At 38.1% G+C, this 16,105-nt stretch overlaps 1 protein-coding gene across 1 annotated transcript in view; it reads right to left on the bottom strand.

Annotated features, from left to right (window-relative positions):
- LOC126456863 (uncharacterized) overlaps nucleotides 1-16,105 on the bottom strand; it is a 58,079-nt gene that overhangs the window by 15,722 nt on the left and 26,252 nt on the right. The window contains exon 2 of the mRNA XM_050092679.1: nucleotides 7,281-7,564. Coding sequence (XP_049948636.1) covers nucleotides 7,281-7,564 — 284 coding nt within the window. The remainder of the gene's footprint in view (nucleotides 1-7,280; nucleotides 7,565-16,105) is intronic.

Below are 16,105 nucleotides of genomic sequence, written 5' to 3'. Positions count from 1 at the left end.
CCATTCCCCAAGAAACCTTCCAACACCTGATTGAACATATGCCTGCAAGAGTGGAAGTTATCAGCAAGGCTAAGGGTGGGCCAACACCATATTGAATTCCAGCATTACCGATGGAGGGCACCACAAACTTGTGAGTCATTTTCAGCCAGGTGTGAAGATACTTTTGATCACATAGTGTGTATAAAGCATTGCTAAGCATTAAACATAAAACATTAATGATGATTTCTAAGCTTTGAAAACATGTTAAAATTCAAAAAATTACATTAAAATTTTTAAAACAATTTGATTGGTGCATAACATCTGTAGAATGCTTTCTACATGCATTAATGGATTAATATATATCACTGAAATAATTTATACACAAAAACTTTGAAGGCATTATACAAAAACATTAATTAGGTTCCCCAAGCTTCATAAATATATTTTACTATATGGATAAGACAATAATTTTTTTAAAAGTGTCTTCTATTCTGTCCATTGGACGATCATAGAAGGAGTTGCATAAGCACTAGGATGAAAGCAGAGCCATTGTGAGGCTTTCTCTGTCAAATTTGCCGCTGCACAATATGAGGCGGGCTGCTTTTGTAGAGGTTTACTAAAGTAATCTGTCCCACACAAAAGCTGGTAAGGCCAAAACATGCCTTTTAAATTCCTTATATTAATTATCATGTGCAAACTCATTTTGTTCACTCAGTTGTTTTCCTGGCTTTTTCATGGGGGGAGGGGGGGGGGGGGGAGGGGGGTGTAAATTTCCAGTTCCTCAAACATATTCTAATAAAAACTTTTTGGAGCTCTATTTGTATCTCAGTTTGTTCCCCTACTGTTCGAAGTTCACTTTAGCTATTTTTTGGAGCACACGTAAAAACTAGCAAACATGAACTTCGCACAATAGGAAAATATTTGGAGATACTACACAGAGCTCTAAAAAGTTTTTATTTGAATGTGTTGGTGGAGAACTTTAGATTTACGCTCACAAATAAAAACCCCAGAAAAACTGGTGAATGGAAAAAGTGAGTTTGCAAACATCAATTATTATTTTTCAAGAAATGTTTTAGCATTTCAAGCTCTGGGATGGGACAGGGCACCTGGCAAATTTGACAGACTGGAATGGAACGAAGAGAAGACACATTTTTTAAATAATTTATTAAAAGTTATTTACCTTTACCCTGTGATAAAACATGTTTTTGAAGCTAGGAAATCCTCGTTAATGTTTCTGTGTTACGGCTTGGAGCATTTTACATATAAATTAGTTCATAAGGTACTTTAATCTCTTAGTGCCTGTATGGGGGTATTCTTCCATGATACAGATGTTATGCAGCAATCAAATTGTTTTAAAATTTTTGATATGTTGGCAAAACTAAGACATCATCATTGATGTTTTATGTATCATGCTTACTTGTTAGCAATGTTTTATATACTAAGTATTTCAATAGTATTTTTTAAATCCATTAGTTTGGGCAGAGGGAACTCTTTAATGCTACAGGCATTTGCACCAAACAAATTTCTTTTAAATCTTAACATAAAGCAACAGCATGCAACTGCAATATTTGCATAGAACTGTGAAGTGATAGTTTCATTAGGACAAGTTACCCAGTAACTACAACATATGATACTTTATACAATTTTTAATTTAATTGGAATTAACACAACTTTTTTATTGTAATTACATTACAAAATGATTTATGTTTTGTAAAATAGGGATTAAAATCCAATTGCAATTTATTTTTTTGTCCAACGTATCTAAAGATGGGCAATATTGCCCAAAACCAGTCATTTTGAAATAAAAAAGCGGCAATTGACAGGCAGAAAATTAACCTATTTAGTCAAATCCCAATTAATAAAAGATTGATTGCAACTGAGATTAACTACTGGAGATGGTCTGCAGGGATATCCAGAAATGAAGTCATCAGGAAGTTCAATCAACGATTTTCGGAAGAACAACTCATGTGGTACGGACATATGAAATTGGCACCATCATGAAGGGAGAAAAGAGGGTGACCACCAGCCATATGGACACAATGCTTTACAACTTCACATCTTATTGGACTGCTTTCTGCCACACTATGACACCGCGCCAAAAATATAAAAGGAAATGAGTGCCAAATTTTGTGTTCTTATGTAAGTAAAACACACTGATAGATCCCACTCAAGTCATGGTAATTAAAGTGCCAAGGCACTGAAGAATATGAAAATGTGAAAATTTCAACTGAAAAATGAGAATGTAACTTAAATCAGTTGTAATTATGAGATGTAAATGTATTGTGCATCTCACTTGAACCTGCATAATAGTGTTACAAAGACTGTATTAAAGTAATTGGTAACCATCTCATCCATAAAAGGACGTTATAAGAAACTAGAGAAGGAGTAAGACAAATATCATGTAAATTTAGTATACAAACTATTAATTCAGCAAGGGGAAGTTCTTGATTATTGACATATGAATTACACCATAAAAGTTGATACAACATTCAGGTAATTGTCAGAGTGCTTAGACTCTTAGAGAGAGCACTAGTATATTGGGCAAACATCATTTCTAAGAAGGCTTTTGTATATGCCTTTTTGAGAATCAACTGAACATATGGAATTGTCATCCTAATGGCTGATGATGGATATTGAAATTCATGACAGTTTGCGTGATTGGTGGCACCACTGTTGAGCTAATGTTATTGTATTATGAAATGAATGAATTAGACTGTTAGACTCTACACTACTGAGTGAAAAACTGCCTAGAAGAGATAAGCAATCAGTTACCATAAAAACAGAGTTGAAAACACCTAAAACTGAAGTAAAATATATAAACCCAATAGTCATGTCGTAGATGGTGTGGTTTTTTATTTTTTGAAGGCTTATGATACAGTTTGTGACTTTCTGTTACTGAATAAGGTATGACACTATACAAAATATTCAATCAGGCATGCAAATGGATCAAGATCTCAGCAGCTTTCTAATAGTGTTGTTGGGTGATGCAGTTGTGGCTGTGATGTTCAAGAAGTGCTGTGGGTGATCAGCACTTGGTGTAGTGTAGGTAGCTCTCTTTAAGTATGAAACAAATGCCATACACTGAATACAGAATGAAAAAAAACTAACTAATTATGCATTCAATATTCTACCAAGTTTAGAGGAGAAGAAAAGAAACACCCTTCTACATAACAAAAATATCACAGATGCACCTTTTTCTTGCTAGGGGTCTATGAATGTTTTGATGCTAGTGGTGTTGAGAGATGATGTTCAGACTGCTGTGAGGTGACTACTGTTTCAAAGATGTTGCTGAAAAAGTTGTTTTACATCAATGCACAACTGACTTCTGCATACTAATGATGTCAAACACAATAATTAGATTGTGACATATCTTCTGCTAAAATACTTTGTGGAGGAATAGAGTATTTAATAAAGAGTGAGAAGAGGCAGGAAAAACTTCTAGGTCAGAGTAGAGTCAGTATTGTTTATTGAGATGGTTGTCAGTAGACATTGCTCTAAGCAGATTTTCCATTTACTGGATTCCAGTAAACAATTTCTGCAAGAAAAAGGAAAATTTTTTCCTCAACTTGATGACCCACAGAGACTGTTAGATATGGATTTTATTACAGCTGTTGTTCAGCATTTGCAAATGGTAAACATATCATTATAGGGGAGTGGACAACTTATTTAAGGTTCAGTGAAGAGCATGTTTAGCTGGCATAACAAATTAAGACTATTTCAGAAAGGCTATTGAGAATAAAACATATGTTCATTTCAAATGTTTACAGAAAATTGCTGTAACCCTTCCTGAAGTTCTGATGGAAATGGAAGATTATTTACATAAAATATCCAACTTGATGTCCGCCTCCTTAGCTGAGTGCTAAGTGCATCTGATTTCCAACCAGCAGGCCTGGGTTTGATTCCCAGCTAGACAGGAGATTTTCTCCACTTTGGGATTGGGTATTGTGTTGTCCTCATCATCATTGACACACAAGTCGCTCAATGTGGTGTCAACTGCGTATACTTCCTGGGTGGGGACTCCCGGCCATTAATGTCATATGATCATTTCATTCCATCTAACTTTGCTGGAGAAATACATGGTTTCTCTTCATATCAGTGCTGTAAGTTTATGGCTCCCAAAGGTATGGTAAATGTTGGCCCCTGTTGTGTAGTACTGGTACATTAAAGTTTTCATTGGAGATTCTTAAAGTAGGCTATTTTCCTTTGGATATGCAGGATATGGTACAGAAATCATGTGCAGGCAGAAATTTTTTGTGAACAATATCTATAAAACTTATGGGAAAGGTGGGGGATATAAGTAATACTGCTGAGGGGTACTATCTGTCACACACCGTAGGACATCTTGTGAAGTATAAGCCCAGGTAAATAGCTGGGGTTAGCGCTGACAGTGGCATAACAATAGTTCTATGATACAAGAGCAATTTGCAAATCATACACTTAGTTGCAAAATCCCCAAAACCACAATTTTTACACATCTATGACCAGAGATTTAATTGATTCAATTATGAGTACTTACAATTAAATCTGTCCTTATTTTGTTTCTATTTAACATACTCTATTATTTTCAAGAAAATATTGATAATGTTTGACAAGTATTGTAGTTCCGTCAACAGGTCCTTACAAAAATGTTATTATTAACACACAATGAATACTGCCCTTTTCATTCAGCCCAAGTTCTTACTTGTGACCGGAAGTTATTTTTGTCTGTGAATCTTGGTTTGTTTGTCCAACATACAATTTAAACAACAGTGAATTAAAGAGTAAGACAGGGTTGCAGATTATCACCAAACTTGTGTTTGTGGTTATTCTAGATCATCCATTAGTCACTGTATGTTACCCCATTTTGTAAGAATTTCAAATACATTATTTTACCTAATCACTCTGAAGGCTTTCTCTTGACCAAAATGACATGTAAGTATCCCGGTCCTTCTTTACACTTCTTTCCATACACGCAAAATCCAAACTACTTATCTTTTACCTTTCCATTTCTGAACTAAAACTGATTGTCATCTGATGCCTCTCCAGTTTTCCTTTCTTTCAGTCTGCATTTTGCTCTAGTTAGTGTTTTACTATCATGAGTTGCCAGACTGATCATCCAAGAGATTTTTTTCAACTGTGCCTTCTTCAGTGTTGTAAAGTTTCCCTAAAATTGTATTTCATATATTTTTGAAATGAGATTACATAACCTTCTTGTTCCTACCCAAGAGTTTAAAATCATCTCTGCTCATTTGTTTGTGCTCATATAATTCATGCTCTGTCAAACTCTGACTGGGATTATTGGGCCACATTTTTTCCCATGTCAACTTCCTCCTCCTTCATCACACCCCAGGAAAGTCTTCTTGACTCTACAGACCTGTGATACTCTCCTGCAACCTATCAGTCCTATTTTCTAATTTAACACAAGTTTTTTTTTAACTTCAATGCATTCATCTTTCCATATTTGCCAATTTCTTTACAATGTTCATACTTCCAACATTTAGCTGCTTGATTCATAGAAAGTTAGTTTTATTTTATCTCTGCATGATAAACTCCTCCCATGGAGTCACTGTCTGGAGTTTCAATGTGAGAAGGGTTTACCTTGAGAATTTTATGTACATGAAAAATAGTTTCAGTGTAATTGTGAAAAAGAGTGCTTAGTTTAAATTGTGTTGTTTTGAAATATATATTACAGCTGACACACATACCAAATAATAATAACAGTACTGGCAAGTGATTGTTGCTGAAACAACTGAAACTAAACTTTTATGTTATCCACTATCCATTCACTCATACACTTTTCTTTAAAAAGTAAAGAGGAGCACCATATTATAACCCATTCACTAAAAAGTATGACATAACTTATCAGACATTATTATCCGTGATACTGAAGTTACTCACATGCTCCAAAAGTAAAATATTGGGATACAGCATGAGATTTTGCACAACTGCAGAAAAACAAAGGAGGTTTAGAAGTGATTTAGAATATTCCCTACTTGTTGAAACATTTGTCTTATGTTTCCATAGTACTCTAGCTTTGGTGTTAGTAATGGAACTGTGGAATTTGTAAGTTCTAAAAAAAGTTTCTTTTAATGGAAATGATTACACATACAATGAAAGGTAAATTAATTCATGGGAGATGACTGAAGAGTGTGTTGCTCATAAATTCAAGCTGATGTTTTTATGGAATTAGCACCTGGGGATACCAATAACATTGTCCATTGGCCAAATTCAGAAGTATTTTATAATTATACATGCCTGAAAGCCTTCATTATGAGCTGTGAGTGACACTGAATTTCAAGTTCTTTCTGTTAAGTGACAGTGCTGATGGTGAAAATGAGAATAAGAGAATCACAATCCAACTGCAACAGAACACCTATTTCTTTAAATAAGTGGGTTTAATTTCGTAATGTGATGGCTGGATTGCCATTAACAATGATACCCATGGATGGCTTTGGGATTTAATTTGAAAAATTTGTACACAAGATGGTGAACAGAACTGTACACTTTTCCCCCTAGCTGACCAAATATCAGGAAAAATAACACCTATGTACCAAAATTCACGAATCAGGAGCCTTTCAGGTCCAGAGTCTCTCTACATATATATTTACATGTCATCTAGAAAGTAAGGTCCTGGCAACAAAATGGGGTAACTACCATTTTGGGCATTTGTAGCTTTAAATGAGAACATATACAGTCTGTACTGAATTGTGAGCTGTGTATGAACTGTGGCAAGGTGAACATGATCCAAGTGGCCACTACATATGAGGTTTGGGCATTTTTTTAAAATTTTTTTTGAGTGTGAAGTCATGTGATTCACAAGGAAAAATGAAGTGGGTAAAATCAGTTATGAAATTTGTGGAAATGGTAGTTGCAACAACTACAGAAGCAGACATGTTATGATGACAACACTTTGCCAATTTCTGTTCATCACATTATGAACAGTTTTATATTAAATCATTATAAGTGAAGATGGCTGGTTTTTATGGCGGTAGTATATAAAAACTAACTTCCTCTTAAAACAAATGTCTCAACAGTCTACATAATTATGGAAATTTTACATGGAAACTTACTTGCCTTCTGACTCTGGCATGTTTATCATTGAATTGCATTTTTATCTTAATAGGGAATTAGTTTTTATAAGCCATCATCACAAAAATCAGCCACCTCTCATTACAATGATTTAATGTAAAACTGTTGTTTAAGTTTATGGAAACTGGTAAAGAGTCACTGTTCACTAATCATACTTATGATTCTGACAGGCAAGTGGTTTAGAAAACTAACAAAGTCTACTTTTTATAATATGAGCATTTATTTGGAATTACCCTTATCCTTTGGGGACACTTGTTTTGAATCCACTTCTGGTTTATGGTGATCTTGTGCATAGGAAGATGATTCTGTTGTACATTCCTCTGGTATTCTGGGGGGCCTGTGCGACTGGGAAGTTGCTGAGTGTTGCATTTTCATGCTCTTTTCACTGAATGAATATGGCAGTCCATTAATCTGTTCACTTAGAGAGTCTTGTACAGCAGGTATGCTAGCTGTTGTACCTTCCATGGGTGATACTGGGGTAGATGTTTCCAGATTCACACCCTCTTGAGATGGAGAACTATAATGAAAATTATTAAGGCAGATTTCAACATTATTTTCATTCTGAAATGTCTACAAAGATATGTCAAAATTTGTGCATGACTAAAACAGATTACACACTACTGGCTGTGATAGCATTTCATAAATAATTTTTGCTGTAAAAGAGCTGTCTTAATTGAAGAGAAATAGCACAGTAGCTTGTTTACAGACATAAAATGGCTACTGTCTGATAATACAAGCACATATAAAACTTAAAAAGAACATCTTATGCAAATCTGTCACACACTAAAATATGAGCTGCAAGTTGAGAAATCAAGAAGGAATGCTCAAAAAGCAGCTGACCTATATTTAATTTTCTGGACCTCGTTGCAGCATATCAACCTTCATTTGAGCACCTGAGTTCCACAGATCAAAAATTTAAAAAATGAAAAATAAACACTTGCTGAAACAGACATATCGTATTTGCATTTCCATGATCAATGATAAATATATCTATGACATCTTTATCATAATTTCTCTGCTCCAGCAATTCAGATGTGGTTTGTATATAACCCTACTCCAACTTATCTTGCCCTTTCACAGCTGTTACCTGATGCCAACTAGCATCCTGAATTTTGAAAGCCATAAGGATCTGTTTCTCCAAGGTTTCACAGTATCGACCTCTTGGTATCTTGTCTGGGACATTTCAGTCTCAGTAAGCATTAAGAGGTCCTGTTGAGAGGCATCCTCTTCATGTACCCATACCAATGCAATCACTACAGCTCCTAGCTGTAATTGAATATCCACATTCTATATTTTATTAACTTTTGCTACCATTAGGCAAGAAGGGAGGTAATTCATTTCTGTTGTCTGGAGATGGTTTTATTTGAACAAGTAACTCTGACTGCTTCTGATCCGTATATTAGTATAAGTAGGAGATGGGTTTTATACAGATTGATCTTAAAGCTTGTAGGAATGTTCCGTCCCAAACTATCTGACATAGTACATGGCAGAATTTGGAAGCTTTTTGTATTCTGTTTCAAATTTCTTGACATATTGTGTTTGACGAAACTGCTCTACCCACATACTGCAAGTTGCCTTGCATGTCTGTGTTCCTGTCTTCAATTGTTAGATGGATTGTTGGAGTGCTTTTAATCAATTCCAAACTAATTATCTTGGTTTTGCTGATTTTAAGAGCATTTTTGAGGATTTTTCATGTCAAAGACCTAATTTGGTTTGTACCTACACTTCTATCTCACCTCAAAACGCTGTCATTGGCAAAAAGTAAGAGATCAGCTATTTCTTTTAATTGATTTTACAACTGTATCCATTGTTATGATGAAGAGGAGTGGTGAAAGGATTTTCTTCTTGGACTCCATTCTTTGTTTCAAAACAACGTGACTTTCCATTTTTGACCTGCACAAAGCTCTTGGTTTCAACATATAATCATATTTCTCATGCAATGATGCTACAAGGGATTTTCATACAATTCAGGCAGTCCCACATATGCCTGTGTGGTACATGGTCATGGGCTTTCTCAGTGTCTAAAAAATACTCACATCTCTGCGGGCTTCTCAAAGAGCATTCTTGTGGCAAAAATGAGGCCTGTTGTTGACCTTTATTGTTGAAAATCACATTACCCATAATCAAATGTACTTTCTACAACTTTTCTTACTGCCCTGTACAAATTTCTGCACACATCATGTGAAGTGATACAACATGTATAAGATATTGAAATAAAAAAAAAAAAGGAGTAGGCAACAAAACAAACATAAAAAATACAAAGAACAGAAACTGAAGGTTCGAATACCAACAGTATAAGGAAAAGGACAGATTGCTACTCACTGTAAATGTGACATGTTGAGTTACAGACAGGCACAATGAAAACACTGTTGCACATTTAGCTGTTGGTCGAAGTCTTCTTCACGTAAGGAAAAACACACACACACACACACACACACACACACACACACACACACAGTCGTTCAGACAAGCAACACACATCATACACACATGACGGCCATCTCTAGCAGCTCAGACCAGAATGCAGCTTTCATGTGGAATGAAAGCAGAAATCTGGAGGGGTCGGAGAGGAGACCGGATAACAGGGTAAGGGTGGAGAAAGAGAAGAGCACTGTCTGACGAAGAATGCAGAGACTAGATGGAGGCGTAACAAGACTGCCACCTGGCGCAGCGATGGGAGGTTGCAGGACAGGGAGTCATGAGGGAGGGGGTAAGGGGGAATGTAAAAGGAGAGGAGCAGGGAAGGGAAAAAGACAAGTGGGTGCGTTGGCTGAGGATGGTACACAATGAGGGTGAGGGTGATAAGATAGAGAAGGTGGAAACTGTTGAGTGGAGGGTGTGGGGACAGTAGGTTGAGGCAAGGATAATTTCAGGAGCAAAGTATGTGTTGGACAGGTAACTCCCATCTGCACAGTTCCAAAAAGCTGGTGGTGGTGCAGGGGAGAATACAGGTGCCTCCAGATGGCCTGGGTTGTGAAGCTACCACTGAAATCAAGTTCAGCTGCATGTTGTGCCATAGGGTTGTCACTCTGCTCTTTTTCTTGGCCACAGTTTGGTGGTGGTCACTCATCCTGGTGGACAGTTGCTTGTTAGTCATATCAATATAAAAAGTTGTGTGATGATGATAGCAGGGCTGGTATATGAAATGGCTGACAGGACGGGAATAGTAAGTGCTGTGTGGGTGGATTGGACATGTCTTGCACCTGGGTCTCCCATAGGATATGATGCCTGTGGAAAGGGGTTGGGATTGGGAATGGCATTGGGATGGACTAGGATGTGGAAGTTGGGTGGGCAAAGGAACATCATTTTACAATGGGTGGGGAGGACCTTTGGTAGGATGTCCCCTATTTCACGGCATGTGCGTAGATAATCAAAGACCTGGGGTGGTATTGGGTGATGAAGGGGACACTCCTTTGTAGCTTGTTCTTGAGGATGGTGTGAGGACTTGGGGAGGGGAGGGGACGGGGGTGAGGGGAATGGTACGGAAGATCTGTTTACAGAGTAGGTCTGGGGGTAGTGCCTGTCTGAGAAGGCCTTGGCGAGAGCTTCAGCACACTGGTCAAGGGAGTTCTTGTCACTACAGATACACCGTCACTGGTTGGCTTCTGCTTTGAAAGGAGGTTATACATACAAAACCACAGCACAGCCACAGGCACCCACATGGTATTGTCCTAGGCCAACCAATTTATGGGCCAAGGAGACCTGTCTAGTCTCCCAAAACGTCAAGCCCCTAGTCCGGTTCCGGTTCATTGATAATATTTCCATCATCTGGACTCTGGTCCAGGACACTCTATCCTCATGCCTTTATAACCTCAACATCTTCTCTCTACCTGCTTCGCCTGGTCCTCCTCAATCTAGTGTGCCACTTTGCTGGATGTTGGCGTCCTCCTATCAGATGGATCCATGCACACCTCTGTCAACATTAAATCCACCAACAGTTCCTCCATTTTGACAGCTGTAATCCTTTCCACACCAAAAGATCCATCCCGTACAGCCTGACCACCTGCGGACGGTGTGTCTGCAATAACAAGAACTCCCTTGACCAGTATGCTGAAGGTCTCACCAAGGCTTCATAGTCGGGCACTATGCCCCAGACCTAGTCTGCAAACCGATCTTCTGCTCCATTTCCCTACACACCCTCATCCCCCCCCCCCCCTCTTCCCCAAGAACCAGCTACAAAGGAGTGCCCCCTTCACCCAATTCTACTCCATATTGGAACAATTTAACCACATTCTTCCTCGGGGCTTTGATTACCTGTCATCGAGCTCTGAAATAAGGCACATCTTATGAAATACCCTTCCCACCTCTCCTAAACTGTGTTCCACCACCCATCCAATCTCCACATCATCTAAGACCATCCCCATGTCACTCCCAATCTGAACCCGTCGCCACAGGGATCATATCCCTCTAGAAGACCCAGGTGCAAGACTTGCTCAGTGCACCCACCCAGTACTTCCTATTCCAGTCTTGTCACAGATTTATTTTAGCCTACCAGAGGCTGTGTCACCTGTGAAAGCAGCCACATCATGTTCCAGCTCTGCTGCAATCACTCCACAGTCTTTTTATATTGGTGTGACTACCAACCAGCTGTCCACCACGATGAACGACCACCATCGAACTGTGGCCAAAAGCAAGGTAGACCACCCTGTGGCACAACAAGCAGCAATGCTTAATTTCAATGGCTGCTTCACAACACACATCTGGGTCCTACCCTCCACTGCGAGCTTTTCTGAACCATGCACATGGAAGTTACCTGTCTAACACATTCTCCACTTGTGAAATTATCCTGGCCTCAGCCTACAGTAACCTAGTGTCCCCACACCCTCCACCTAACAGTTTCCATCCCTCTATATTATCACCTCCTCCTTATTCAAGTCCCCTCACCCTCACTACGTGTCACTCTCAGCCACCTCACCTACCCGTCTTTTGCCTTCCCTGATCCTCTTCTTTTATGCTCCCCATTCCCCCCGCCCCCTTCCCTAACACTGCCCCACAACCCCCTGTTGTGCCCAATGGCAGTCTTATTATACCTTCAACTAGTCCCTGGACAGTGCCCTTCTCTCTCACCACCCATATCCTGCTCTCCCTTCCCCTTCCCCTTCCCTGCCCCCTCCAGATTACCGCTTTTGTTTACCTGACAGTTGTATTCCGGTCATGTGTACATGAGGTGTGCTTGCTTGTGTGAATGAATGTGTGTGTGTGATTCCTTTTCTGATTAATGCTTTGGCCAAATGTTAAATGTGTAACACTCTTTTTGTTGTGCAAGTCTGACCTCAGTGTGTCATCTTTATGGTGGATAGCAGGCTATCCTTTACTTTATATTGTTAAAAGATACAAAGATATCAAGAAACTATTACATCACAAAACATTTGCCTAAAAAGGAATAAAAGGATGTTGGAGAAATTTGAGAAAGATTTGGTGGACTAAATATACATGTCTTAGGCTAAGAATCATAAATTTTGAAAAATATTTTTTCACAACATCCATTTATTGAGCACAATACGAGGATACAGGAGGCACTTAAAATAATATAATATCACTGACAAAAAATTACAGCTAATGACACAGAACAGTATTTTAAAATCAATAAATTTTTTTATTAAGGATGTACAGTCTGTATACATGATAAAGGCAATCATTCAATAAAAGCCTTCACAAATTCTTTAATTTAATTTTTTTTAAGTGGACCTATCTCCACGTTAAGAATGTTCTTGTCTTTCAGCTTGCATATACATTTTCATTCCCACAGGTTGAGGAGTCTGAAAATATACTTTTAGTAAGTGATAATGTGACTGATCAAAATAATTTCTCTTGAATAACACTAACTTGCTGTAAAAAGATGATTTCATTTACCACTCTTATAAAGAATATCCTTGTAGATAGAACTGAACATGTCACTCAAACAGAATAAATTCGACAGATGTAATGGTAATTTGGCTCTGAGCACTATGGGACTTCTGAGGTCATCAGTCCCCTGGTAATTTCAGGGGTACCAGTGGGAAGTGTGATAGGATAGTTACTGTTCATTATACAGGGTGTTACAAAAAGGTACAGCCAAAATTTCAGGAAACATTCCTCACACACAAATAAAGAAAAGATGTTACGTGGACATGTGTCTGGAAACGCTTAATTTCCATAATTACAGAACTACAATTTATTCTGGGATGCTTAAAGTCATCTCGACTGGGGAATTTACATACAAAAGTTTTCAGGGATAAATCTGGTGGTTGACAGAAGGACCTAATTATATGTTTATGCTCACTCTTGAAACTGAAACTTTTCCAAACAATCTCACTTGGAGCCTTCACTTTTTATCTCAATGGGTTTGAGTTTTAGTCACCTGCAAGGAATACACTACCATCATTTTCTGTGTGTCTAAGGTTTTGTGTGTGTTAATGATCCAGTTAGGATTTTTTTTCTGCTTCGTGTTTTCAATTCTGTACTCAAAAAACCACAGACACATTACATTCTGTTGTAACAGCAACCGGAACAGTCGCGGGGTTCCTGTGACGGAAAATGCGGCAGGACCCGTGGAGCGGCCCATGAACAACAACACAATGGAGAGGACGGACACGACCAACGAAGGACCTTACGACAACAACAAGAATGAGACAACATTCAAGAAAACCTAAATAGACAACCACGTCCACTCGTAAACAAAACATGAAAGTAAATACGCTGTCTAAGGCGAGGCGATATGTCCAGAGACATACACAATGTTAGACTGACTGGCTGAGTGAGAGGCAGGCCCTTAAGTACTTTATTGGGGACGCCGCTATTGGCTGCTGCAACCACGTGTTCCACTGTGGCACCCTCACGCTAAATGCAGGCCAGGAGGCGCGTGCCGCCACAGCTTATGGTGCGATGTTGCAGAGATGTCTAGGGGTCTTCGATGCCCATGACGTCTGGCGGGGATTCAAATTCTGCAGCGCGCGGTACCAGATATTCAAGGATACTACATGGGACGAAAGACTGTAGGCATCCCACTATAAGGCAGAAGTTCTCTAATTTTACTGTAATGGTATTACATGACATGTAATATACATATATATTTCTTCCTTTATGTTGTAAAATGAGCTCTCAGAATTTTGTGAGTAAGTTTCTCCACAATGCACACTGTGTTTTTTACAGCATCTTCCTCAGCAGTCTGTTGAACATTCCTGTGACATTCTCATGCCGAATAAGCACACAACTTCTCTTTTAACTGCCACTGTCTTAAATGAGTCCAATATCGTATGGTTACAGACCATCAAACAATACTCAAGAACTGCATGAAAAAGATTTTGTATATGACTACTTCAATGTATGAATTATGCTTCCTTAGACTTCTTTAAATAAATTGTGAGCTGGCACTTGTCTTACCCATGACTAAACTGATGTGATTATCCCAACTGATGCTCTCAGACACTGGTCAACTGTGACTGATCACTGATCACATAGTGACATTATAGCAAATCTTTCAGCTTAACTGAGGTGATCCTGTGCCCTGGCGGAACTGCCAAAGATGTGCCATCCCCCCCTCCCCACATCTGTAAAACTAATTTCTGCAATTAAAAAAAAAAAGATTTGGCAAATTTTATAAATTTTGTGTCAGATGTAATAAAAATGAAGTAATATTTCCAAATATTACTTAAATGAACTAAGTTGATGAAAAATATTGTACACAAAAATTAAATGTATCATTGTACATAAATTACAAATTGTATAAACTTTTTAAACAAAAAGAATTTAAAACAAAATCAATACCTTATTGTTTATGTTAATTATTGAATATTAGTTTTATAATGACATATAATAAAGAACAAATTTTATTTGCTTCTTAATAAGTTGTTGATCAGAAATTTAAAAAATAGGTTACAATTATGAGCCAAGTAAATATTCCATTCCATCGGGAATTGGGTTTTTATTATAATTTTACTATTTCCTTGCTTAAAGCTTAGTTGATTACATCAATGAAGTAGAGTTTAGTTACTGTGTTGTATCCTATCGACAAACCAACAGCTTTGATGCACACTCAACCTTAATTAGTGTGTATCATCTTCAATTCGCTGACACTGTGTTCACAAGAGTAGCAGTGTATAGATGTCTATAGACACAATAACTAAGAAACTCCCATATTATTATATATCAGCCACAGAATGCTTATTCTTGACTTTGTCACAGCACCCGCTCTCTGATGTTGGGGATCATATGATACTGTACCTTATGTGGCACCAACATGTGTTTCCATTTGTGGGCCAAGGGAAAGGCTACTTCTTGTAGGCAAAAGATGGGAACACTGCAGGGCAGGAGAATCCACATACCCCTTCCTGTTAATTCTTAAACCATATTCCATTTCCTCTTTTTTATTTTAGGCCAGTTTTTGTGCCCCTAGCTTCATCTGTGAAGAGCCTCGTACACCCACAGAAACTATTAACTTGTCTCCAAGACTTAGATAAAGCATGATACAGAATGCTCAAAGTTTTGGATGCAGGGTCCTAAGCTGCTAGTCAGTGTGCTCAGTTGAAATCTATAACTTTCTTAGGGGGGGGGGGGGGAAGAGAGAGAGAGAGAGAGAGAGAGAGAGAGAGAGAGAGAGAAACTTTCCAATAGTGGATTACCATCATGAAGGAAGAACAGTGTTAAAATCGATAAGTAACCTCAAAAGTCACATTCATGACAAGTTCCACAGATATTCTATACCAGGCGACATCATAAGCTGTTTTCAAATGAAAAAATGCACCTATATGATGATGCTCACACAGAAAAGATTTTTACGGATGCTTCTGGTAAGACCAAGTTATCCATTGAGGAAAGACTGTATCTGAATCAACTGATTGTGACCCAAAAGATTCTAGAAATCAAGAATACATAGAAGGTAGCAGTTCCACTACTGATTTAGGAATATTTCTAATTAATACTCTCAAAAAGGATTTATGAAAACCATCTGGATTGGTACAGATTGTACTAAGTTTCGGCATACCTGTATCGAGGTGCTTTACTTGGAGCAGATTTTGTTGAAATTAAGGAATATTTTATTTTTAGAATAGACAGCAGAAATGTCATACTATGTTTGATT

The sequence above is a fragment of the Schistocerca serialis genome, chromosome 2, assembly GCF_023864345.2.
Source record: "Schistocerca serialis cubense isolate TAMUIC-IGC-003099 chromosome 2, iqSchSeri2.2, whole genome shotgun sequence".
Lineage (NCBI taxonomy): Eukaryota > Metazoa > Arthropoda > Insecta > Orthoptera > Acrididae > Schistocerca > Schistocerca serialis.
This window is presented reverse-complemented; position numbering and strand designations above follow the sequence as displayed.